At 35.4% G+C, this 27,908-nt stretch overlaps 1 protein-coding gene across 7 annotated transcripts in view; it reads left to right on the top strand.

The window, feature by feature from the left end:
* Positions 1-27,908, top strand: part of Sytl5 (synaptotagmin like 5) — a 258,603-nt gene that overhangs the window by 203,324 nt on the left and 27,371 nt on the right. For all 7 annotated transcript variants that reach the window (XM_087189869.1, XM_087189866.1, XM_087189868.1 and 4 more), the window contains 5 exons: positions 666-800; positions 13,215-13,353; positions 18,228-18,357; positions 20,067-20,173; positions 27,732-27,824. In XM_087189869.1, the coding sequence (XP_087045995.1) occupies positions 666-800; positions 13,215-13,353; positions 18,228-18,357; positions 20,067-20,173; positions 27,732-27,824 (604 nt within the window). The remainder of the gene's footprint in view (positions 1-665; positions 801-13,214; positions 13,354-18,227; positions 18,358-20,066; positions 20,174-27,731; positions 27,825-27,908) is intronic.

Raw genomic sequence — 27,908 nt, 5'->3', positions numbered from 1 at the left:
TCCAGTAGATTGAAACTTCTGACACTTTGATAATGATACTCTTCCAAGGTTCTTGGAAGCAGAGACAACTTAGCAGATTCTGTTAAGATTCTGCCAGTACTTTTGTAATCCATTTTCCCCTAGAAAACGGTTGAATATAAAGTAAATGAACCAGTCTCTCCCAATGCCATCCCCTCAAAAATATAGCTTTGGTTTTTTTGAATTTAATTTGTATTAGTACATGCTTGCAGTACATAATGATTGCATTCATTGTGGGAAATTGGTACATGAACATAACACATCTCATTTATTTTTTCCCCTTCCACTCCACCCCACCCTCTTTATTATGACAGTGTATTTGAAAACAGCTATGTTTGGGGTACTCAGTATCCTGGATCAGTACTTGAATCAGAATCCATGAGCCCCATTGCTTCTTTGAGGAAGAGTTGCTTACTGTTGAAAGTACTAGGAATTGCATCCTGTGGTGTGTGTGTGTGTGTGTGTGTGTGTGTGTGTGTGTGTGTGTGTGTGCAGTGTTGGGGAGAAAACCCAAGGCCTTGTGTATGTTAAGCATGTGCTCTACCACAGAGCTATACCCCGAACCAAAAATTATATTCTTGAAATGATATTTTAGAATGGTTTCTTAGTTATCTTACTTTTAAATGCACATATATATGTAATTTCAGATTTCTTCTTAGTAAGTTCAGATCAGCAACCAGAGGAGAAATTACAACTCCAAAAGCTGAAAGTGGGCGGAGCTACAGCTTGGATTTAGAAGGTCAAAATTTTTGGAATTTGAAGTCAACTGCTGGTTCAGAAAGGTAAGAGACATTGAGATTGAGCAGTGGGACTGGTTGAGGATGAGCTTGATATATTCCCTTCCAAACAGTGCTCCTAGGCATCTGTCAAGTACTGCCACTTGGACAAATCTTAACACATAAGGTGAAAGGTAAGGAGGATACTTTTTATTTCAAATGGAAATCACCTACCTTGCTTCTGGAATTACAGCTGATAGAATCATCTGAGTTATCTGTAAGTGTGAGATTGAAGGAACTCAAGGCTGTAGTTCGAATGGAGGTGTATTTGTCAAATGCATACTTTTCACCAATTTCTTAATCTTTTTCCATTTAAGCTTCTGAAAAGAAACCTCTAGGGATCATATCCATGCCTTAGAGCTTTTGAAAACTATCAATAATTTTATCATTTGAATTGCTTCCAAGAATATTCCATAAATTCCACTTTCTTCTAGTTCCACCTCCTCTGATTTTTAGAGGGACCAGATGAGAATCTCCCATGCATAAAGCTATCACTTTTCAGGAAAAGTAAAGAGAAACTGAAATGATAGCCAAGAGCATAGTCACTTCTAATCAGGTTTGATTTTTCTCTATCCTGTTGAAGCATGATTCAAGGCTTATTTTCATGATTAATGTATTATCAAAGGTGAGAAAAAAGATCTAACCTCATGTTCCATTGATTTGTCCAAATGTTAACTCCTTTTTGTTTGCCATGGCTTCAGTAGTTTCACTAAGCCAGCCAGAAAAACTGACAGATTTTATTTTCTCCATTGGTAGGTTCTTCAAGGGGAATTTCAGGGGACACTTTTAATTATTAAAGGGTTTTTCCCCCACGGTGACTTCTGTTTCATTTTTCCCTATATCATTCCTACAAGAAAGTGCTACTTGTTGTAAAACTGTACAGAAAAAAATATAACGAAGGAAAAAAAAAATCATCTACCATCCACTATCAAAGGAAAATCAGGGCCGGGGATTTAGCTCAGTGGTTTTGCCGCCTGCTGAGCAAACACAAGGACCCGAGTTTGATCCCTGGTACCAAAAAAAAAAAAAAGGATCATCATAGTATTCAGTAGTTCCCAAATTTTTAACAATGCAGTTATATTCCCTTTATGATAAAAACAGTAAGCCATGGTTACCTTTGCCCTTGAAAGAGTTTTGTTTGGCTTCCTTTATGGCAGCCCCATACTGAGTCACACAGAAACTTTCTACAAATATCTCGTGTTTATTTTTGATTATTAGACTCCTGATTCTCAGACAGTAGTGATCAAACTTATTTAGAGATGCTGTGAAACTAAGTCGATGTTTCTCTTTTTGCTTAGCCTCCTAGAGACTGTTTTGTTGAGCCATCTTGGCTTACACTTCAGGCTAGGATTTAAGAGAGATAATATCTAAAAAGAGGAAAGATAAAGTTCTTTGTCTAAAAAAATCAAAAAGCTTTCAGGCCCATCAAACAAAATTAAATCATGTCATTTTAAGTTATTTATCTGAAAGTTATTTAACAAGAATAAGAGGCATGCTTCCCAGTATCATAGTAGTTGATACTATTTTAGAGTCTATCTGTTTGTGTTTAGTCTTTGTGTCTTATTCTGCTGTGAGGTATAAATAACCATTTATTTGTAAAGCCATATGGACATGTTTCACCATATACAGACGTATTGACACAGGAGTTTCTCATTCTTATTATAAACTGAAAAAGGTTCCCTAAGTTTATCTTTTAAATTGTAAGTACTTGAAATGGTTTACAGATAACCAGAATAAACTAAGGTTTTTTAGCTTAAATATGCCAAGAACAGTGTTTTTTCCATTTAGAAGGGAATACAGATGCTCAGGAGATGAGTAGAGCAAAATGTCCTTTTCCTGGAACGTGTGTTTATCACAATGATGACGCATTAACAGACTGCCACTGTGATCCCTTCCATTATCCCAAAATGGTTTCTTAGACAGTTGGGGCAGGGGGTGTCCCATCTTTCCTTAACTCACATCATCTAAAGAGATTGTGAGATCACAGTTTCTTTAGTCTGTTACATGACCTAGCTTAGCAATTATTCTCCTTTCTTTTCTACAATGCATATTTTTTTGTGGTACATTGTTTTTTTCCCTAGAGCAGCTGGGATTGGGAATTCCTTTTAAAAACTAACATCATATCAAAGTGGAAATGATGTTTTATCAGTTGTCTCATTGACTTTATTTCTTTTCAGTAGTTTCAAAGCAGGAAAAATTATGAATGGGTCAGGGAAAGCCTTATAAGCACTCAGAAGAGCATGACGAATGCCCATTCACTGGTTGCTAGAAACTGGACAAGTGACGCAAAAGAGAGTTTTTTTAAAGAGTGTAAATGTAAATGTCAGTTAATAAACAGAATTCTATTCAAGGCAGTGACTCCAGATCCCTTCTGAGCTGTGATGAGTGGTCTGTATGCTATGATTTGTTACATCTCTATCCTAAGTCGTGCTCTCCCAGAAACAGACAAGGATGTCTAAGCAAGTTAGTTAATCAGATAATTTCAAGAGAAATCAATAAGGCAGGTGGAGAGGCAGAATAAAGAAGGGGAATAAGCTAAGTAATGATACTATCTCAGGTGGGATCTGACTCTAAGACATCAGCCTGATCCCACAGGGGACACTGGAGCGTGCATTGTGTTCCTGAGCTTTGTGCATTTGGAGGACCCAGAACATTACACTCCCAAACTAGTCAGACACTGACTATGGATACCCTCAGGTCAGGTTTTCAGACTTAAATAAAGATACAGGATGCCCAAATAAATTTATATTTGAGGTAGATAACTTTTAAATATAAGTATATCCCATACATTATTTGGGACATCCTAATGCTTAAATATTACTGATTATCTGAAATTCAAATTTAACTGAGAGTTCTGCATTTTATCTGGCAATTCTACCATGTGGGTAGTGAGAGACAAACTCCAAGCCAGCTGCAGTATGAAGGACTAACCTACCAAGGTGGCATCCGCAAAACATTAGCAGAAGAGCCTTTGGAAGGTAGGCTTCCATACAGAGCTAGTAAAGTGACCTAAGAGGATCTAAATGGGATACCAACAATGTCCCTTAAAAAACAAAGGAAATGTGAAACTTTGAACCTACACTTACTCCATTCAGAAAAAAACAAAAACAGATAAAATATGACACAGTTTCTGGGCAGCATTTCTATCACGTCACTAAAGATGATGACTAATACTATACCAAGGGACCTTGTCCATTCTCATGCCCACTAAGTTCTCATTCTTCTTCCCTCCTCCTATAACCCCCCCACACTCACACATGTTATTTAATCCAGTTATTAATTGCTCTCCAGAAGGCCTGGGACTGATTTTTGCAGTTTCTAGGAAGCTTCCCAAGCAGCCTTGCTTGGCTGTGATCCAAAGCAGAGATCATATCATTGAACTCAGCCCTTGGCTAGTCTTCATCCTCATTCCAAGCACTGCCCTTCTGTCTGTCATTCTCTCCTGAAAATATTGCAGGAATATGTCTTGGAAATATTTTGGTAACTTCATGATGAAAAACAACCAGTCTTTTAAAATATATATTATTTTAGGAAAGTGAGTTGATTAAACCCATTGCATTATTAAATGAAATCTCTGGGGGTTTTTTGTCAGAAGTAAAATTAACTTTTGTCCTGAATGTAACCTTGTCATCTTTGTGGTTGAGATGCCAGTAAGGTAGCATCCTCTTAGTGGTAATGTGAATATAGCAAGGTGGGAGTGTCCTAGTTTACAGTCAGAGTTTATATCCATAAACTCAACAGAAATGCTTTGTGTACTAGATAAAATGCCATAATGTTCTTAGTAAAGTTTTTCTTCCCAGACTTTAAAAATAGTTCAGATGTATAATATATCTCTGAAAATATGTAAATTTTATTTCATAATACTAGCTGTAATAGTTTTGTGACACAAAAGCCTAATGGTCATGAGGATTACTCTCTGAAGGAAAATTACTTTCACCTCTTCCCTATACCTTTGTTTCATTTCTCTGTGCTGCCAATTCCTTTTGTCGTTTTGTTTTGTTGTAACTGCTTTTGATTGAACACAGCCCACTTTAGTGGAAGCAAGGGCTGGACAGTTAAAGCCACAAACTGTCAAAAATGCTAACAGCATAAAAAATTCACAAAACCATGGTGGCCCAAGAAAGGAGAATCTTCCTTTACACATGTAGTTTGTCAAGCCATCAGTTGTTCCACACTTGATTTCTGTTCACTTTACATACAGGTGACTTTCCTACTCATAATTTTAATAAAGTGAAGAATTGTTATAGTTTAGATCTCAGATGTCCCTCCCAGAAGTCTCACAAGTTTAGAGCTGAAGTTTCTGAAGGGTGATTGCATCATTGGGCACTAACCTTAGCAGTGGATTAGTCCACTGAATGTGATGTTAGGAGGTGGGCCTGGTTGGTGGTTGATCACTGGTGGTGTGACCTACAAGGAAGTATTTTTGACCCTGGCTCCTCCCCTCTCTCTCTGCTTTCTGGCTGCCAGGAGGTGAGCAGCTCCCCTCTGCCATGCTGTTCTGCCTTGGAGGCAGGTGACATGCATGGACTGAGACTTCTAAAACTGTGAACCAGAATAAACTCATTTAACTTGCCACGTGGGGTATATTGTGTAAGCCATGAGAATATGACTAATACAGAAAATTGGTATGAGAACTGGGGTTGTTGTGACTGTATCTTACCATGTGGTTTGAAGCTTTTGGAACTGATTTGCAGGAGTTTGAAAAGGTTTGGAGATGCTGGCTAGAGAATCCCTAGAATGCTATAAGCCAAGCTTGATGGATGGTTCTAGTTGCAACTCAGAAGAAAAAATGCTAATAGGAATACATATAATAAAGGTTAGGCTAATGAAACTTTAGATGGGAATGAAGACCATATTGAAAACTAGACTAGAGGCCATGTATATTACACTCTGACAAAAAGTTTTTCTATATTTTAGCCATGTTCTGAGACTTTGCTTGAGACTGAGATTAAGTGTGATTGATAATTGATCAAATGTAGGAAATTTCAAGACAGCCCAATGTTCACACTGTGGTATGGGTAATGCTCACTGATTTTAAGCAGATCTAGTCATAATCAGGTGAATAGAAAGCACAGCTGAATGATCTGGACAGTTTTCAGTTTCACCAGAAAGAAAGCACCTATAAAGTTGGGTCCAAGAGCAAGCATACTTGCTAAAAAAATTAGAATTAAAAAGAAGACAAGTGCTTTGCATAAGGGCAATAGAAAAGATGGCTATAAGACATCTCAGGAATTGACCAGACCCTACGCATCACAAGCTGAAGGGTATGAAATGTTACTACCTTTAAAAGACTTTACTGTGATAAGAGAGCCCAAGAGCATCCTACACCTTCAGGGCTGCAGAGGAAAGTTTTCCCTGAGTTCAGTCATTTAGGCCCTCAGAAGCCTTTACAGCCACGGTTCAAGGGGATCAAGCTACTTCTTGAGCTGGCAGCAGACCTTGGTGTTATCTATGTGGTCCTAGTTTTTCTTGCAAAATGCAAGAGTTATAGCATCACAGAGGCTTCCACACAGATTTCAGAAGAAGCCCTGGAAGGGGAGACAAAAGTATATATCAGGCCCACAGTCTCTGCCAGGAGCCCCTGAGAGGGCAATATATGAAGCTGTGAGAGTGAGGGTGTGGTAGAGACTCTATGAATTTGGAGATGCCAGAAATGTGAAATGTCTGTGAGGAAAACTAGGAAATATAAGTAGAACCAGCCCAAAAGAGAGGTTATGTAGGCTGCAACTGGCAAGGCCATAGGAGCAGAGTGGCAAAGTTCTCTGGAGCTCATTCACCACAATCTACCCTGCGTGCTGGACATGAAGTTACGGAATTGAATATTTGACCTGTTGGTGTGCAGTCTTGCTTTAGTTGATTCCTTTCTATTTCCTTATTCCTCCCTTTTGAAATTAGAATGCTTACTCTCTGCCATTTTATGTTGGCAATATTTAATTTGGGAAGTTTTATAAGGGTTCACAACTAAGAATTTGCCTTGAGTCTCAGAGGAGATTTTGGAATTGGACTTTTCAGCAATTCCAGAGCTATTAAGACTTTGACAACTCTTAAAGATGGACTAAGTGCATTTGGTATAATGATTTGGACATGAGCCTTCTGAGGATCGGAGGGGAATGTTATGGTGTAGTTATAAAAAGTTTCCACAAAATTTTCATGTGTTCAGTTGTGAGACTTTTTTTATTCTTAAGTTCTTTTATTGGTACATTTTAGGTATACAATGTGTTTACATTTATCATTGGATGTTTGTACCTGTACATGTACATGTACATCTTGGTTCTTATTTTTTCCCCATTACCTATGCGCCCTTCAACCCCTCCACCCTTCCCTATTTACGTAGACTTCATTTCCATTTTTTTTCTTTTCTCATAATTATTCCTTTCCCTTCTTTCCTTTCCCCTTCCCTTCCCACCACCCCTACCCCTTGAGACCTTTATTCCTATTTCAAATTATCAATTATTCATTTTAATCATTTTAAGCCTTATTTACACTTTCAGTTTCTCACACCAGAGAAACTATTCGGTATTTACACATGTGTGTCCTGTTTATTTCACTTAACAGTATGGTCTCAATATACATCCACTTAGCTATAAAGGACTCTAGCTTCTCATTCTTTATGGCTGAGTAGTACTCCATTTTACAAAAAAAAAATCTTCTTTATCCAGTTTCCAGTTGATGGGCACTTGGGCTGTTTCCAAGTTTTAGCTATTACAAATTGTGCCGCTATAAACATGGGTGCACATATATCACTGTGGTATGATTCTTTTAATTCTTTTGGGAAGATACCCAGCAGGGGAATAGCTGGGTCAAATGGGACCTCTAGTCCTAGTTGTTTGAGGTATCTCCATACTGATTTCCACAGTGGTTGCACCAAGGTGATTGGATCACAGAGGCGCTACACTCATCAATGTATTAATCCACCAATGAGTTCAGAGCTGAATGCACTGTTAGGTAGTAGGCCGTTTGGACATTGGTCACTGGGAGCACAACCTGGAGGGATATATTCTTGTTCCCAGTTCCTACTTTCACTCACTGCTATTTGGATGCCATGGGTTGAGAAGCTTTCCTTTACCATGCCCCTCTGCCATGCCATTTCTGCCTTGGAACCAGCTAACTGTAGACATGTGAGATCTAAACTATAACAATTCTTCACTTTATTAAAACTATGAGTAGGAAAGTTACCTGTATGTAAAGTGAACAGAAATCAAGGGTGGAACAAACTTTTGGCCTGACAAACTGCACGTGTAAAGGAAGATTCTCCTTTCTTGAGCCACCATGGTTTTATGAATAATTTTATGCTGCTAGCATTTTTGACAGTTTGTATTTTATTGAAGAAGAGAAACATGTTAGGTTTACTTTACAGAAATAGAGTATGTTAAAGCAGTGAATCCTGGAGAAACAAACAAAATAGCAAAAAAGAGGGTTCAGGTTGAAATCATTTGAGCACAGGAATGAAACAAGTCAAGAATCCAGTGGTAGTTTGAATATAGTCTCAAGAGTCTGTTACATCTCCATATCTCCTCTTTTAGTCACTTTCCAGTTGCTGGGATAAAATACCTAACACTTACAATTGTATGCCTTAATATCTTTCTGACTTCTAGTTGATTCCAGATTTTTTATGACTGTTGACCTCTCTCCTCCAATTGGCTTCTGTTCATATTTAGAAAGAAAACATTTGATCCATATTTTATTATGATGCTTTAAAAAAGCAAAATATTGTCAGACTTGAAGCACTACCTGTTTTTCAATTCTCTTTCTCCATACCCAGCCAATGTCCTTCCCTCATGACCACTTTCTCCTCCATTTTAGAGGGAGTCTTCTTAAAGAAAACAGATCTGCTAAAGAAACAGTAAACAGTTAAAAAGCCACCCCAAATCAACTTTTGTTTTATCATATTAAATTATAAATGCTTTTATATAATTAACACTGATTTATTGGAGATAATTTCATTAAGGACATCAACATTACATGACCTCTATCCTCTGTCCAAAGCTGAGAAAGAAAGAGATGTATAATAAGCTATAAAGGCCAGCAGCATGAGGAAATTGGAGGCAGAGAAGGTACCTGAGAAATTTAACATCTTCCTTATCTCTCTGCTTTCCTAATTCTACATTTAAGAATTTCTATTGTGGTTCACCTATGCCTAAATCTGTCTGTCTGTCTGTCTGTCTGTCTGTCTGTCTCTCTCTCTCTCTCTCACACACACACACACACACACACACACACACACACCACCCCCACCACCACCACCACGGCCACCTGAAATTCATTCCTTTGAGATATGTCAAATTCTCCAAAGAGTTTGATTTTAAAATGGAGACACATAACCATCTGTGTGTATGCATATGGGCACACACAGAAAGATCAATTAACTTTTCCTATAATGGTACAGCTAGTAAGTGTCTTGGATTTGCAGCCATTGCCAATTGTCTCAACTCCTCAATTCTGCATTTGCAGCCTGAAAGCAGTATAAATGAATGAGCATTCTTACATCTCAATAAAATTTTATTTATGGGCATTGAAATTTGAATTTCATATACTCTTCATGTTTCACAAAATATTATTTTACTTTTGATTTTTTTCAACCATTTAAAAATATGAAAAGTATTTCTAGTTTACTGGTCATACAAGGGGAAAGGAAAGGAGGGAAAGGAAAAACTATGAGAAAAGATAAAAGATGGAAATGATGTCTGTGTAAATAGGGAAGGGTGGAGGGGGTGAAGGGTGCACGGGTAATGGGGAAAAAAATAAGAACCAAGATGCATCATGTACAGGTACAAACACCCAATGATAAATGTAAATGGATTGTATACCCAAAATGTACCAATAAAAGAACTTAGAAAAAAAAAACATTTCATTGGCCAAGTTCAGTTCACAAGCCATAGTTTTCTGACCTCTAGTGCAACACATTCACTCACTAACACAGAAAGTGTATTTCCATTTATCGCAGTCTGAGCCATGAGGACTACTCTCTTCATTTGAGCTCTGTGTTGAATAAAGAACATGATGGTATAAAGGGATGGGGCATTGCAGTTATCTTAGGTCATTGAGCTTGTAGCTGTAGGTTAGTTGAATGTTTTCCAGCCTTAGTTACATATTGGAATCATTTGGGGAGTGTTAAAACACATGCTGATGCCTAAATACCACTCTTAGAGAGGTCAAGGTGATTACTCTCGTGAATGGTCTGAACAGGGGGATTTTTAACAGCTCCCTGAGTGTTTCCAATGTACAGCCAATGGTAAAATCCATTCATCCCACATAAGATGGTTTACAAAGTAAACCATAATATTTTTGGATCACCAAAGACTGGAAGATAGAGCTACATTCAACTTTCCCCCCTTTCTTTGTCATCTTTTATATTTATTTCCAATTTACCAGACTCATCTCATTTTGCAACTACAATTTCCCTTGCTCACCTTTCTTACTCATTTTGGATTTGAAATAACCTTGAAAAGCTAGGAAAGCTCATAAAACTCAGAAAGAATATGCATTTTCTATGTGCTGTGTTATGCACTAGCTTCTTAGTCTCAGTAGGTGTTAGTGTTTCTCAAGTTAATGTTGCCTTGTGGGAGCACTTATTTAACCATGCAGGCACAGGCTCAACAATGACAGGCACTCTGGAAAGGATGGATTCTGGGAAATTTATTTCCTAGCTGTGACTCCTGGGAGACTATTATGTAAACCAGAAAAACAACTTATTAAATTATAGTTTCTGTCCCCTATCCTTGGATCCTCTATTCAGAAACATATATCTGTGAAGCCATTATCAAGATTCGGGAGCAGCATGGAATTAGAGATAACAAAATAGAAGGCTTTTAAAAATATATTTCATAAGAGAAAGTAAAAGAGACTCTTTCTTAACCTAGAAAATGTGTCTTTCAGTAACCCATAAAAACTAAGCTCCCCTGACAGTGTCATATCCCCACATTTGGGCCCTATTACAATGAGATAAATGTACTTCTTTCTTGTCAGCTTTCCTTTAACCACATTTTAGCTTAAAGTTTTGTTGGCACTGATTTCTAATACTTCTTGTTTAAATCACAGCAACATGATATCTGAATTTAAAAAATCTCTTTTTAAATTGGCCTTTAACCTTCTCTACTTTAATTTAGACTTGGGGAAGTTTTTATCCTCTTCCTATTTAAGTAGCAAAAGATCATGCATTTTATGGCATATTTTATATAACATCTGAAAGAGTTGGCACCATCCAAATATTTGTGATGATCTGCCTCATTAGACTAAACCTTTTTTTTTTTTAGTCTAATCAAGTGAAAGGAAAATAATTTTTGAGATGCTCACAGTAAATGTCAGGGAGAAAATGAGAAAGTATATGTCATTTTTGAGAAAATGTTGCTGGCAACAATAATTTCCAGTAGATGACTTAGGATCACAAGAATTTTTTCCTTGTTACAGGATAGCCTCTTGAGTATCATCACCACAATTAATCAACTTATGTCAGTGCTTCTACATAAGTAGAACTTTTGCTTTCATCAAAGCTAATCCATGATGAAAACTTTGTCACAACCATGTGGGTCTGGGAGGACCTTCAATTACAGACACAAGTAGAAATAGCTACATGAATCTCTTTGGTTATGAATTCTTGGCTCCTTTCTGCAAGATTCATCTCTAGCCTCTTTTTTTTAAATGAAATTGTAGCTGAAATAATAGAAAGAGTTGTAATGTAGTTTCAAGAGTAGAGAGTAGATCATCTGTGGTCAAAGTACAGTTTCACTGTGTAGGTCTCTAAGCCTCTCCTAATTGGGACCTCTGACATGAACAGAAAAACTTGGAAAAGTATGAACATGGTTAACTGTTGTCATATATAGATCCTAAGGCAGAAGAGCTCAGAAAATCACCCTGAAACTTAGAATTCCAAATTACACCAATATATTTAATCAGAAAATGTATGCACATACATGAATGTAATAATTATTTAACCTCTTAAAGATTCAGGTCCTCATCATTAAAATAGAAATGTTGATACCTTCTTTATTGGGATATTTGGGGGAATTGAATGTGGCTAACACCTAGAAGATAATCACTAAATAAATGCAGCTGCTATTTGCTTACTTACTGAAGGTGGTGGTGGTGGTAGTAATAATATTAATCAAAGCATATCTGACTTTGGTGGCTTTCTGGTGTACAGCCCTGAAAAATCTTATGAGTAGTGATTGACAGCTCTGGTACTCACTGCCTGATTTTTCTTCTGCCAAATTTATCTTTCAGTAATGATATGTGCAGATTCAGACATTTTTCAAAACTCTCCTTTATTCCAATTAATCTCATCTCTGATTGGCTTGATTGTAAGCCTTAAGCACTATTAACCAGTGCTGGTGTGGTTTACCAATAATATCTTTAATAAGTTATAACAATAACTTATTAAAATAGTAATTGAGAACGTGAAACTCATCAGAGTTTATATTTTCCTACCTAGTATATTTTGTGCTTACTGGAGGTAAGGAATAAAACCAGAACAAACACTGCTGTTAAATTCTAATTTGTTAAAACTTTATGTTTACCTATGAAGCTACATTTATTAAGAAAATTGTGATCAACTTGAGGGTAAGAGTTGCCTTTTCTTTTATTATTATTGAATGGAATTGAGTCATTTTAGCCAACATAAATGATTCAAACCAGTTACCAAATACCATTACTTTTATACCACATTTATTAAATATGCACCATGAACCAGACACTAAAACAACAGAAAAATGAAATATAGTTTCCAATCTTTGATTAAACATGTACTGAATGACTTCTTTGCCCCAAGGCAATGTGATGATGCTCAAGATACCATGGTAAATACAACATGATTCAGTTCCCAAGGAGCTCACTGTTGAAAGAAGCACCAAGGCCTACATATGTAGATGAATTAGGGGACCAAAAAAGACATTTTGTAGTCAAGTACTAAATAGTTTGACAAAGATATAAGTCAAAGGAAGTAAGTGAAGAAGATCTTGACAGGGCCTGTGCTTGACAGGAAAATCCTGATGGGAACTGTTGAAATTCATCTGCCTTGAAGGATAGGGAAGATTTGAACAGACAGAATGACAAAGAGGGCTTATGACATCAGGAGAAAGTGAGCAAAACCCTTGCAGGTGAAAGTGAACTTGGCAAATTGAGAGAATAATCAGGAATGTAGAATGACTGGGAGAATGTTGGTGAGGAATGGGAAATAAAGTTAGAAAGATAGGGGAAGCTCTACTCCAAAGACCCTGGAGTCAGGCAAATGGGATCAAACCTAGCGAGCCCCTGAAGGTCTTGGAGGAGGAAGGTAACCTAACAGTTGCTGAGCAGTGTCAGTATGGCTCTTGTGAACCTGTGGTTCATGTGTCCTTATCATTTTGCTCGTCAGCTTTTCCCTGTCTGCATTTTTATTTTCTGCTGTGTTTCCATGTTAAATTCAGAATGTGCTTTATCTTTTAGGGGCAGCACCTCATCAGATCTCATTGACCACAAGGCTGGACCTGGGACTCCAAAGAGCAGCAGGAGTAATGTTGTGACCCCAGTCACTCAGAGGTCACCAGCTCCAAGCACACGCAGCATGACCTCAGTCAGCAGTAGAGTAAGTGCACAAATGTGAAGAGGCACTCAGCCTCTGGGACTTGACTTCATCACCAAGACGTGACTGAGTTTGAAGTCTGTATCTTGAAGCCTCTTTTTAGTATATGTGCTGCCAAAGCGAGCACATCTTGGAGCCTCTTTTTAATGCTGTTTAGTGGTAGAAGCTTCTTTATGAGGAACAATCCTCCTGCATCCTCAGCTTTTGACCAGAAACCCAAACTGAAAAGGAGAAAGACAGGGTTTAAAGGTGGCATCGTATGATGGGGATTTAACTGACTATATGGTTTAAAGAAATATAAAGAATTTGTAGAAGGCTCTGATTTTGATCCTCTGTGTTACTTCACAGGGAACATATTCACAAGCTAAATTCGCTAAAATTTCTGCAAGTGTATTGGAATCTGGAAACATAGAACCTTGAGATATTTTTGTAGTTTTCTTTTCCACACAGCTGCTAAACTAAGGGATCATAATGAAAGCTTAAATTACATATGATATATATCATAAATTATATTGTATAATGCTTTTATCTTTTAAGGGAGAAGGTGGATAAAATATTTGAGGAGAAATATTTTCTTTTATTAAATATTCTGTTGGAAGTTGTTCTTGGAAGTAATTATCATCTACTAGATGATTTTTTTATTAAGCAGGAAACTCAGAGCATAATGTTGGCATTTATATTTAAGAAATATTAACATATGACCCACAATTCTTTGATTCAGCAAAATTTGATGAAGTAAAAGTCTGTGTAAAAGACTACGTAAAAGGCTGTGGTCAAACCAAATTTTGAGGAAGTGAAAGAATAAACACTGCAAATGTCTGGAGCAAGGCAGAGACAGCACTGAAATTTAGCAAGTACACCTGGCAAAGGATGTTTCACTTACTTACACCTGGCCTTCATCTTGAATGGTCAGTGCCCTTGCTCAACCAGTTTCTTAAATATTTTGAATGCCCCCAGAGGAACAGCCAGTGCAAAGACCTGATCGTGCCTGGTATGTTCAAGAGAAAGCAAAGGCCAGTGTAGTAGCTATTGTGGGTAAATGAAGGCAAAAGTACTAGGAAAAGAGTACAAGGAGATCAGAGGCCAGGTAAGGCCTCAAAAACTACTGTATGTGCTTTGGAATTTAGTCTGGTTAAGAGAGGGGAAATTGGAGGGTTTGAGCCCTAGGAGTAACGTGAGCTGGCTTCAGTTTAAAGAGCATCCAGGGTCTGCACTGAGAAGCACCTGCAGGGAAACAAGAGTGGAAGTCAGGGGACCAGTGAGTAGGCCATTGCCAGGTGAGAGAGATAAGACTTTGGAACAGAGAGGTAACAATGGAGGTAGTGAGCAGTCAGATTCTGTAAATATTTTTAAGGAAGGGCCAAAAGACATTCAGAGAGGTCGAAACAGTAATAGATTTGCTTAAACACTTACAGTCTAGATTGTACTCGCTAAGATGAAAGGTGTATTTAAATTTTATAAATATGCTAAACTCAGCAAGTAGATTATGTTCAATACTCAGAAAAGTGCATGAGTAGTTGATGATTATGCTCACTTCTTTTTGGCAACCTAACAAGGAGTGATATTCAAAATATTTAGCAATTGATATGGCAGGGACACTAGTCAATCAGAATAGATACTGGTACAAAGCTTGGACAGTATCCTGTGGGTCCATCCCATGCCATTCATCAACCTGGATTGTGGGAAGGCCTGTAGATGAGGAGAAGCATGGAGAGAGGGAGGTAGACTAGGAGTAGTGCTGTTTAACAACTGAAAAAAAATGTATTTTAAAAGTTTAATAGCTGCTATGGCTATATCAGTGGGTAGTTATCAGTTCAATAAACAATGTTAATCAAATTTGGTTTTAAAATAAAGATTATTATCCTGAGTACCATTTAAGTTTATTAAGGGGAAAATTCAACTTCTTGATAGAAATTCTCTGCAACTAAGCTGAGTTTATTTATATATACACAGTACACAGACAGTGACTGTGTTGACATTACTATTACATTCTAGCTGGTCTAAACTGGTGTTTTCTTAGAGGAAGAGACATACACAATGGGGTACTACTCTAACATAAAGAAAGATAAACTTGAGGCATCAATAGGCAAATGGATTCAACTTGAGAACATAATGTTAAATGAAGTCAGACACACAAATTCGAATAATTCCCCATCCTATTCCATTGTTTCAAAAATATTTTAATGTATATGTTAATTTGTTTCATTTATACTACTAGTTTCTCTTAGTTCATTGTAAAGAATGTTTTGTGTATTATCTGTTTCTTATTTGCAAGTCTTTTTTTGTCTATGTCTTCTACTCTGAGTAACTTCTAAGATTAGATACACACTATATTAGCTATTGTTCTTCTCATTATTTTGTTATGAAAGTTTTTTTTTTCGTAGAAGAGTACTTTTTCTATTTGCATTAACATCCACTTCTATTACATTAAAAAAAATTTTTTTTTTGGTTCCAGGGATCTAACTCGGGTCCTTGCCCTTGCGCAGCAGGTGGCGAAACCACTGAGCTAAATCCCCAGCCCGATTACATTAAATTTTTTAAAACAACAAAAAAGAGAGACAAGGAGCGATATTTTATGTTGAATGAAAATAAGAAGGTATCTCAGGAAGGAGGGATGGGGAGGGCAGTGAAGGCAGGAGGAGCAAAAATGATCAAAATGCAATGTGTATATGTATCAAACCCCAAGCTGAATGTAATTGCTATGTATTGTAAATATGTACTAATATAAAAGAATGAATGAATAACAAAGAAAAGACAGTCTAGCAGTTTATGAAGCACATTTACTTTTTCATGTTGAAGAGAAGAGGTATATAGAATTAGATGCTGATCAAAATCACTGCTTCTCAATTTCTTCTACTTCTTAGTGTCTTTCTGTTTCAGTGCTTTAGCATGTAAGAAGCTTTTAAAATGGAAAACTTTTAGAACATGTAAGCCTCTAATCTGTCCTCAGCTATGATGTGACATGTTAATTTTAGATTTGACGTCCTGAAGCTCTGGGGCATGAATTGTGCTTTAATGACTATTCGGTATTAATTGGCCTGTGACTTTGCAGTATTAATTGGCTTAGTAATGCTCAATATTAATAGTATCCCTAGCTCACCTGTGGAAAATTTTGCTATCATTATAATTGTGAGCAAAGAACTTGTTTTTGCTCCATTAGAGGACTCCATGTGTAAATAAATTTTTGAAGAGGTATTGAAAACTTACTTAAAACAATTTATCCATTTGACATCAGTCACACTCTTGATAAACCTCACTGGTCTATGGCAATTAGAAGACTTAGAAGCTATATATTTTGTGCTCTGGGTCTTAGGTGTTGGAAAATAATGAAAGACATAAAAACAGTCTATAATGAAGTTAAACTGATTAGCATGTTAAGCAAGTGAGAGCCACATATCTAAGAGTAAGTTTATCACAGTGTCCCTGAATGTCTAAGATATGGAGAATAATGAGGAAAGTACATTCTGTATGACTTTTTTGAGTGGGACTTTTGATTGGTTATACAAAGGAGAATTTTAACAGTCTCCTGCCGTTTTGATCATTATCACACCACATCATCTGCATGGACATTTAAACTCACCCCTCCCAAAAGGTCCAATATTACTATTTTTAAAAACATTTTTAAACATTTTTTAAACAAGCTTGGAGGTTGCAAGAGTAAAGCCCCTATAGAAACAAGCAAAGTTGGTACAGAGTTTTAGTTTATCATATGTTAGAATGAAAGTCAGTCTCAGACTGAATTCTGTCACATGTAAATGCATTTATTAGCAAGTAAGAATCCCTCAAAAGTACCTATTCCTATAGGTTGAGGAATCTTCACTCTTATGAGCATTGATAAGTATCATGCATGCCAGTTTTCAGTTTTGTCCCAACATAGACATAACCATCCATTATTTTTTTTTTGTACTGGGAATTGAACTTGGGACCTTGCGCTTTCGAGGCAGGTGGCAGAATCACTGAGCTAAATCCCCGGCCCATAACCATCCATATTCTGACCATCCACCCTTGTAGATTGAAAAGGTGACATCACCTTCAATTAAGTGGAGATAAAGATGTATGTGTTAGTCAGCTTCTTATTACTGTAACAAATACCTGATATAAGTCAACTTAAAAAGAGAAATGTTTAATTTTGACTCACAATATTGGAAGTTTCAGTCCATGGTCAGGCAGATGTATTTATTCCTTTTGGGTCTGTTGTAAGGTAGCATGTCATAGTGAGGAGTGTATGATAGAGTGAGCTGCTCACCTCAGGGTGGTCTGGAAGCAAAAGAGTGGGAGCAAGAGATCAGAATCCTACAGTCCCCTTTAAGAGTACACTCTCAATGACCTAACATCTCTCACTAGGCCATAACTCCAAAAGTTTTCACCATCTTCCAGTCACCAAGATGAGGACCAAGCCTTCAATACATGAGTCTTTGAGGGGCATTCTGTTCCAAACCCAGCAGGATGATTGAGGAGAGGGCATGTTGGGAGCAGGAATAAACATAGCACCAAACACAGTTCTAAGTAAGCCTAAGTACTACTATGAGGGTATCAAGCTTTTCAAATTTTCAAACATAGTTTATATAAAATTGAGGGTACTTATACCATCTTTCTTGCCAATCATATAATAGAACACTTACTAATTTTGTAAGTGATAAAATTCTCAAACGCCATTTGTGCTAAATAGCAAACCTCTTGGAATAGATTTTAGATAACAATTATTGATATTAAGTTTTGGAATTATAGGGGCTGGTGATGTTCTTGCTAATGTAAATTCACTCCTAAAACGGAACATACATAAATGTGTGTAAACTGAAATATATTTATATTGAATGATTTAATAGTGAGTTACAGTCAGTTTAATGTTCTTTTCTTAATGTTTACTTTGTGGGAAGGAGCGTGGCTTTGAAAATTCCATGGGTTTGTCTGCCACTCAATGTACCTCTGAGGAGCTCACAAAGACTCATCGCAGAAACGTGTCCAGCACACCTTCCATAGCAGTGTCTGGGACCTCCCTCTCCTCAGGTGGGCATTTATGACACTACTACTCTGTTGTGAAAAATGACTAAATCCAATGTAATTGAATGTTCTGTGTAGTATGAAGTGGATGTTTTACTCCTTAGGAAAAATCATCTATTCTTTGATCCATGGTAGATTTATTGGATGATAACTACTTAAAGGTAGTATTTGGCCTCTTGCATTCATGAAAATTCCATTTATTGAGTATATATCTAGCCAGGCATCAGCATCAAGTTTCAGAGCTATACCAGAATATCAATATAGAAATATAAGAAATGAAAATGGTTCCAGATGTGGCAGATAATATTTGTCCAGGGTTCAAGAAAATGTTAGTTCACTTGATATAGTGTTCTGAAGTTCCATGTATATAATTCTAAAATTTAAAATATATAATTCTAAAATTTAAATAAGGAATCATTTGCAAATAACATTAAAGTATTAATAATAATTTTTCATCTGTAGAGAATATTCATATATATCATTTTATTTTATTATCACAACAATCCTGTGAATCAGATATTATTTATGCTGCAATTTTATTATCTATGAGTAAAGAAACTCTTTACAGAAACTTGTCATACTGATGAAGTTTATGTCTTATATATAGCACTAAATTCATGATGTAATACTCAACATTAAAGCATTACCTATTACCTAATGATGATATCTACAAAAAACTCAAGGATAGTTTCTAGATTCTAATTCAAAAGATTTTGAAAGTCTCTCCTAGCCAGCCAGCATCCAAAGGGTCTTTGTTTGGGTTTGGTTTTTGAGGGGTCATTTTGTTATTTGATTTTGTTGTTGTTTTATTTCTTGAAGTTCTGGGGAGTAATAAAGCAGTTTACCTGTTAAATGAAAAATTTTAAAACAACCTATGAGCCAGCATCATAAAGTCTTCTTCGACTATTCTACTCAGCAGCTACTGTTTATTGAGTCCTAACTCTGTCAGGCACTATGCTAAGCACTTCTACAGTATTTCACTGACCATTTTAAACTTAAGTACTTGATTGGTCTCCAATCTTTCTCACTTATAAGAAACTCTATTTCAGCAAGACTTTGGTACAGATTTATTCTGTGAAAATAAACTGTCCTGATTTGGTGAGATGTACTGAAAAGTACTTTATTCCTTATATTTTGAAAGCTGAAAGCAAGATGTTTTGTCGATGAAAGAATGTTCTGGCCTCTGAATAAACAAAACTCCCTTTTAGTTTATCCATAATCAATCCCATTTTGTGTGAAAGGATAATGCTGTATTATTTAAAAGTGGAAGTGTAGAATTGGTTGATTTGCATTTTATATCAGATATGAAAACAAAGTGAATTTGGTACATATTGAAAAGTCAAGAATGGTTAGTAGTTTATTTCTCCCAATCTTAAGGAACCAATGTATGAGAGCTTTTTTCCTAAGTCTAGGAGTAAAGTATATGCCTTAAACAGCTTGAAGCTTCTTATTTGTAGTAGAGCATTTAACCTCCCATGGTCAAAAGAAAAATGAACACGTGAGTGTTAGTATTTAGTCCAAGGCAGTTTCTGAAATACTATAAAACTATGTCACCATAAACAGCCTGAAGTTACTGGCTCTGGTTATTGCTTTCATGACACTATCTATGCTCTATGCCTGAAAAGAATTAGAATAAAAATGAAGTATTTGCAATGAAAAATGAGAACATCTAACAAAATAAACTGATTCACATCTTTTTTTTTTCCTCCCTCCAGACCGGAGTCAATCTGAGTTAGATTTGTGTGAGTCATTTACAGAAGATTTAGAGGATAATGTGAGCATAAGAAGCAGGTCTGTTCCTGGGGCTTTAGACAAAGACTTGGTAAGTAGGGTGTGGAAGAGAGGCTAATGATCATGAGGAAGGAAAGGCATGATCTGGCTCCAGCCAGTTTCGTTCTCAGGTGATGATGAGTTGAGAGGAGTGTGAGCATATGCAATAGCACTTCGTGTTTGTCTTCACAGTCAGCATATAAAAGCAACTAAAAGAATTATTTAGAAAAGGTAACAGGTAATTAGGTAAATAAGAGATTATTTCAAAGAAAATATTTTTCAGAGATTTCAATTCCTGATTAAAAGCACATCAGTTAATCTAAACCTGGGAAATAATGGATCCCGGTGTTTTCTAAACCAAATATTGCCTGACTTACCTGATTATATATTTTACAAGGACATTTGTACATCTCAAGTTGTTCCTAACAAATTGCATTCTCAAAACTGAATAATGTAAAAATTAATATTTCATTATACTCATTTATAAAACAGGAAGGTTGAATTAGATGATTGTTAATGTTCCTTCACACTCTACTATTCTGACATTCTGTTTTCTATCACTGTTATAATAAAATTTCAACTCCTTGGAAGAAAGATACAGCACAAATGTTAATTGACATTAATAGTTTTTTTCTAAGTAAGTCAGGAAATCTCTAGTTCTGGAACTAAATATTATTTACTACAGTATAAAAAGCTGGAAAAGCACTTTAAAATCCATCACAAAAGAAGTGAGTAGACAGAGTCTCACTAAGGACAAGACTGGCCTCAAACTTGCAATCCTCCTGCCTCAGCTTTCTGAGCAGCTGGAATTACAAGTGTGCACCAACACACCAAGCAGGGCAGGTTACATTTATAGGCAGAAAAAAAGGCAGTGACAAGAAAAAAGTGGAAGTGAAATACAGAGACAGTCTCACTGGTTATAACTTAAAACTGTGTCATTTGAATAGGATTTAAACAATGGCCACTTGTGACTACCTGAGACTCAGCTACTTGTTGTTACAAGAGTGGATTACAGTCTGTTCATACATCAAATTAGGTTGCAGTTTGCTATGTATGGAAAAATTGTTAGCCCAAGCCTAAAATATATAGAGGGAACTTTAGGCTGATTTTAACATTCACCAAGAAAAAGTCAAGGTATAGATAGCTTCACTAATTAATTTCATCAAATATTTAAGAAAAACTAATACTAATAATTCATAAACTGGTTCAGAAGGTTGAGGAAATATTTCCTAATTCATTTTATAAGGCCAATATTACAATGATACCAAAACTAGAGAACATATCCCAACAAAAGAAAACATGGACCAATGCCCATCATGAATACAGATGTAAAAATCCTTAATAAAATATTAGCAAACCAAACCCAGTAACAAAAAGAGATCACACACTATAACCAAATGGGATGTATCCCAGGTATTTAAGGTTGATTTAGCATTCCAAATTAAATTGATGTAATACAAGGTATCGATAGAATAAAGAACAGTAGCCACATCATCTCAGTAGATGCAGAAAAATTATCTGACAAAGTCAACTATCCATTCACAATAAAATGTTCACCAATTAGAAATAGAGGTAATTTCCTCAGTCTAATAAAGGGTGTCTACAAAGTTACTACAACTACCAACATACTTAATGGCTAAAGGGACCAAATGCTTCCTGCCTAAGTGCAAGAAAGAATTTCCACTTCTGTTACACATTGTACAGAAGATTATAGCCACTGTGGTACACAGAGAGAAAAAACATAATGGAAAAATAAAAAAGAAAGGAAGGCATCTCATTGGAAAGAAAGCAGTAATAGCTTTCTTATTGGCAGATAATATGATCCCATGTGTAGAAAGTGTTAAAGGATGTACAAAAACATGACCAGAATTAATAACAAGGTCACAAGATATGAAATCAATATACAAAAAACAATTGTACTATACAGTATATACTAGCCATGAACAATGTAAAATGAAATTAAGAATATAATTCCATTTAGATTAACAGTATCATGAAATAGATTTTTGAAAGTCAAGACAAATACATTTTGAAAAGTATAAGATGAGCACTGAAATTTACAAAACTCTTGCTGAGCTAAATTAGAGATCTAAAGAAATGGGGACATTCTATGTTCATAGTTTAGAAGATCCAATGTTTTAAGATGAAAGTTTTCTTCAAATGAATATATAGTCATAATGCAAATCAAAATCCAAATAGGATATTTTGTAGAATGCACATGATGATTCTAAAATTTATATAAAAATTCAAAAGGCACAGAATAACAAAATAAATTTTGAAGATCAAATATAGAAGATTTTAAAATTTACTTTATAGTTACAGTAATTAGTGCAGTGCTCTACTGTCATAAGCATGGGCAATCATGGAATAGAATCCAGAGTCCAGAAATAAATCTTCACATTTATGGTGAATTGTGCTTGGGTTATGAATGGGGAAAATATATCCATTTCAATAAATCATACAGGGACAGTTGAATATCTATATGTCAAAGAACAACAATAATAGCAAAACTTTGACTCTTACCACGCACACTGTGCACAAAAATGAACAAACTAACTCAAAATACATTATGTACCTAAATGTAAGAACTAAAACATTAAAATTCTATAAGAAAACCTCGGAAGAAATTTTCAGGGTTTTGAGTTAGGCCAAATTCTTAGAAATGACATTAAAATATGCATGATGCATTAGAAACACTCATAAATCAAACTTGGTTAAAATTAAAAATTTTCACACTTCAAAAAACAACATTACAAAAATGAAAAGACAACCCACATGCTGAAAAATATTTTTAAATTATATACTTGATAAGGAACTTGGATCTTGAATGTTTAAAGAACCCATACATCCAATATTTTAAAAAGACAAATAATGACATTAGTAGATAAAAGATTAGAATAGCCATTTAATCAACGAGATTTACAAATGCCTAGGAAGTACATAAAAAGATGCAGAGCAACATTAGTGATTAGAGAAATGAAAATTAAATCTACAAAGTACCACTTAATACTCGCTAGAATGGTTGTGATAAAAAAAAAGATAAGTGTTGACAAGAATAGAGAGAAATTGGAACCCTCTTACATTACTGCTAGAAATAGTACATGGTACAACCACTCTGTAAAATGTTTGGAAATTTCTTTAAAAACTAAACATAAACTTACTGTACATCTCAGCAATTTGAATCTCAGATATCTGCCCAAGAGAAATAAAAACACATGTCCACACAAAGTCTTACACACAAATATTCATAGTTGCACTCCTCAGAATAGCCAAAAAGTGGAAACAATAATGTCTGTCAACTGATGGATAAATAAAATATTCATTAAATTTTCTAGAAAGGAATATTATTCAGCAATAAAAAGCAATTAAGTACTGATACTACAGCATGGATGAACCTTAAAATATTACGCTAATGAAGGAAGCCAAACAAAATTGCATACCATATAACTATATTTAAATAAAATGTCAAGAAAAAAGTCTGTCAAGATGAATGTAATTATTATGTGTCACAAACATAATAAAAATAAATAAAAACTCTTAGGTTAAAAAAGAGAAGTCTTGTGTATTTGCAACACATAATAGTTTGTTATGTTTGTTATGGCGAATTAGTACATGCATATAATGTATTTGATTATTTTGATACACTTTACCCTTCTCTCTCTTACCTCTCCCCTCTCCCTGATTCCCTTCCCCCATCCCCCAAAAGTCTGCCCTCTTGTTTCCTACCATCTCTCCTTTATTTTACTCATTTATTTAGGGTTTTATTCCCAGTACCACCAAAAATAAACAGACAAAACTGTTTTTTGCTTGACAGGTTTTTTTTATATGTTGCCTGGCAAAAAAAAACATGGAAAAGAGTATATATACCTTCCAAATCTCCAACACTTTTTTATTAAAATAGTAGTAACACTGAGCATGGTGGGACATGCTGGTAATCCTAGCTTTCTGGAAGTTTAGGCAGAACAATTGCTTCAAATTCAAAGCCAGCATGGGATACACAGTGAGTTCAAGAATTAGCTTGAACTATATAGCACGACCCTGTTTGCAAAATATTTTAATTAAAAAGCAAAATGATAATGATTTTCACTATAATCATAAATTCATAATTATTTCTCTTGACCAGCATGAAAACCAATAAAACTAAGTCAAACCTATAAACATAAAACAGAAAGGAAAGGCAAATGTGGTGGCGCACACTTGTAATCGCAGCACTTGGGAGGCTGAAGCAGGAGGATTTTTGTGAGTTCGAGGCCACATAATGAATTCACGGCCAGCCTTAACTACATAAGAGACCTTATCTCAATGAAAAGGAAAAATTTACAAAGGAGTTAAAGCAGATTAATAGTTGCCAAGAGCTAGGGAGGGATATGGAGATTGACAAGAAATGAATGTTGGGGATTTTATTGGGTTGATGGAAGTGTAAATCTGAACTGTGCTGATGTTTGCCTATTTATAATTTGCTAAAATTAATGAATTATATACACAAATACGAGGGCAAGGTGTGACTGAAAAATACAATAAATGTTTACATTTTTAATATCTATTACATTAAAACACTCATTGCTGTTAATCCTCCTCAAAATACTCTCTCTCCTTTCAAACACACTTAACCCATCATTCTTGCCACTTTTTCTAGAAGTTCTGCAAGGTTTTTTTGTGTGTGTGAATGCCTTTAGTTGTGCTGCCATAGTGCCCTTGATGTCCTGAATGGATCCAAAATGCTTACCTTTCATGATTGTTTTTACTTTAGGAAAGAACCAGAAATCACATGGTGCCCAATCTGTTCAGTAAGGTGGATGAGGACACACCACAAGGTTTCTATGAGCCTGCCTTTCTATTGGATGGCATGTAGCAGCAGCATTCACTGTGTTTTTGATCAGACCTATTAAAGACACAAAAGTGGATTTCCAGAACTGCTTCATAAGTGGCAAGAATAATGAATGTGTTCAATGTGAGGAGTATTTTGAGGGAGATTGATGGCAGTATATCTTTCACCGTAAGCTGAAGCTGTGCCAAGAGAAAAGAGATAGCAGCAAGAAAAACAGCTGAAATTTAGCAATATTGATAATTGTTAAAACCTGATGATCAGTTATAACAATTCATTATAGTATTCTTTCTATTTTTGTGAATATTTGAAAGTTTTCTTAATGTCTCATTGTAAAAAGAAAGCAAAGAAATATGAAGACTGGGGACCGGGGATTTGTTCAGTGATTCTGCCGCCTGCCTGGCAACCGCAAGGACCTGAGTTCAATCTCTGGTACCAAAAATAAAAAAGAAAACTAACAACAACAAAAAAAGAAATATGAAGACTAGTAGTCTGTGTGCTAACTACTCAGTAATAGCATACTCAGAAAGAGGAAAACATAAAAATATAGAAAAGTGACTATTTGACAATAGTAATGATACATTTCTCAGAATTTAAAGATGGATCTAGTTTAAAGTGACAGGGCTGTGAAATAAATAACTTGCAACTAGACACACTGTATTAAAATATAGAAATACTGTACAAGATAAAATTCTTAAAGCTTCTTAAGCAAATTTCTATTTAACACAAGTGAAGAAGCATCAAGTTAATATCAGAATTTTCAATAGTAGCATTCTGTACAAGACAAAAAAGGAATAATATTTTGAAAGTATTGAAGTAAAGCTATTTTGAACCTAGAATTATATATCCACTTAAATGAGAGTGCAAGATCTCCAAACCTTGCCACACAAAGACTCACACTGAAATCATTTGAGAGAAAATATTTAAGAAGGAAAAGAAATCTGAGAACTGTTGCAAAGGATATAAAAAGTAAAGGTGGTAACAAATTGATAAAGGTGTTGTCTTAATGAATCTAAGACCAAAAAAGTGGGAGAGGATACATACACCATAATACAAACTTTAAATTTTGTTCAAAATCATGCTTATCATGTTCTCTGATCATAAAACAATTATATTAGGCATTAAAAGCAAAAACCTAAGTTAGAAATAACCCCAAAATTTTCAAATAAAAATGTTACTAATTATTGAGTCTAATAATCATAATTAACATATAAAATAACCAGAACTAAATTAAAATGAAAATATTAGCAAAAAATTTAACAAAATTTAGCAAAAGTTTTAGTTGAGAAGAATTTTATTACCTTAAATATTTATATAAAAAAAGAAGGGCTGAAAATTACTCAGTGAATTTATCATTTTAGTTAGAAGACTAACACGGTAAACTCGAAAGATACAATTAAAAACAGAAATAAGTTAACTACAAAACAAAGGTAAAATAGAGAAGAATAAAACAAAATTTAGTTTTTGGAAAAAACCAACAAAATAGAATAATCTCTGAAAAGATTTCCAAGGAAAAAGAAATAGCAAAACCAAATAACATTATAAATGAAAAGGTAATGTAACTATGGATAAAACAGTCTGAAAAAGTAATATCAATGCTTATTTTGAAAACAAAATTTGGAAAACGTACATGAATGAATTTCTAAAAAAATTTAATTTGTGAAAACTGACTCAAGAAGCTTTGGGGGAGGGGGATACTGGGGATTGAACTCAGGGCCTTCATACTGAGCTACATTGCCAGCTCTTTTTCATATTTAATTTTGAGACAGAGTCTTGCTAAGTCTCTAAGTTGCCTTGGCTGGACTCAAACTAGGCATCCTCTTGCCTCATTTTCCGAGAGTGCTGAGATTATAGGTGTGAGACATATATAAATTGCCCAGGAAGAAGCAATTTTTAAAAACTTGAAACTTCCCAACATGATTAATAAAATTGAAAGAGTAATGATTTTTTCACACAGAAAATTTTAGGCCTAGATGACTTTGTAGCAAACTCTATGAAACTTTCAAGGAAATTATCCTAAACACTACACAATCATTTTATTATAGTACAATATGCATAACATAAAGTCACCATTTTACTTATTTTAAGTGTGTAGTTCTATGGCGTGCATTGCATTCACATTGTTGTACAGCCATCACGAGCATCCATCACCAGAAGTTTGTTCATTTTTCCCAAGTGAAAGTCCTTACTCATCAAATGCTAACTTGTTATCTTTTGTCTTTTAGTAATAGCCATTCCAACAAGCATTGAGATGATAGGTCATTGTGTCTTTAATTTGCATTTCCCTAAAGATTAGTGTTCTTGAACATTTTTAATATACTGGTTGGACAGTTGCATGTCTTCTTTTGAGAAGTGTCTATTCTGGTTCTTTCCTTATTTTTGATTAAGTTATTTTCTTGTTATTGACACAGATACATGCAGACCCCTAAATTTTTAAGATATTAAAATAACTTAAGTACATTGTGCAAAGTGTATCACCATACAGGTTGGGGAGATAGCAATTGTATTCAGGTCTGTATGTTTCCAAATTTCATGTTTCTTCCACAAAGCCAGCACTGATAGGAAAGAAACCCTGCCCTCCACTCCCAGCCACTGTCTATTCTTCTGAAGATGTAATTCAGATTGACTGGAGGAGAAAAGAGAAAAACCCAGGGATGGGGTGCTTTTTAGATATTTTTATCTGATTTCCAGATATTTATGAAAGAATGTGGGTTTTCAAGAGAAAAGGCTTTCTGGGAAAGAAATACAAGTAAACCAAACCACTGATTTTTCTCTCCTTTCTTAGAACTCCTTGGGAGAGACTAAAGAAGGTGATGATGATTTAGTGTCTTCCCAGTTTTCTGCAAACACCCACAGTCTGGCAAGTGGCCTGTCAACCGTAAGCAATCTTCTAACACATGTGGACATTTCCTTCGTCTCTTATTAATTTTTGGTGCCTTTCCAGAAGAAATATGAATCCTCT

Source organism: Heterocephalus glaber, unplaced genomic scaffold, assembly GCF_053883595.1.
Source record: "Heterocephalus glaber isolate CG9 unplaced genomic scaffold, H.glaber_assembly_v1.0 deba00001547, whole genome shotgun sequence".
Classification (NCBI taxonomy): domain Eukaryota; kingdom Metazoa; phylum Chordata; class Mammalia; order Rodentia; family Bathyergidae; genus Heterocephalus; species Heterocephalus glaber.
The sequence above is the reverse complement of the archived record's forward strand: the minus strand, read 5'-3'. Positions and strand labels throughout refer to the sequence as shown.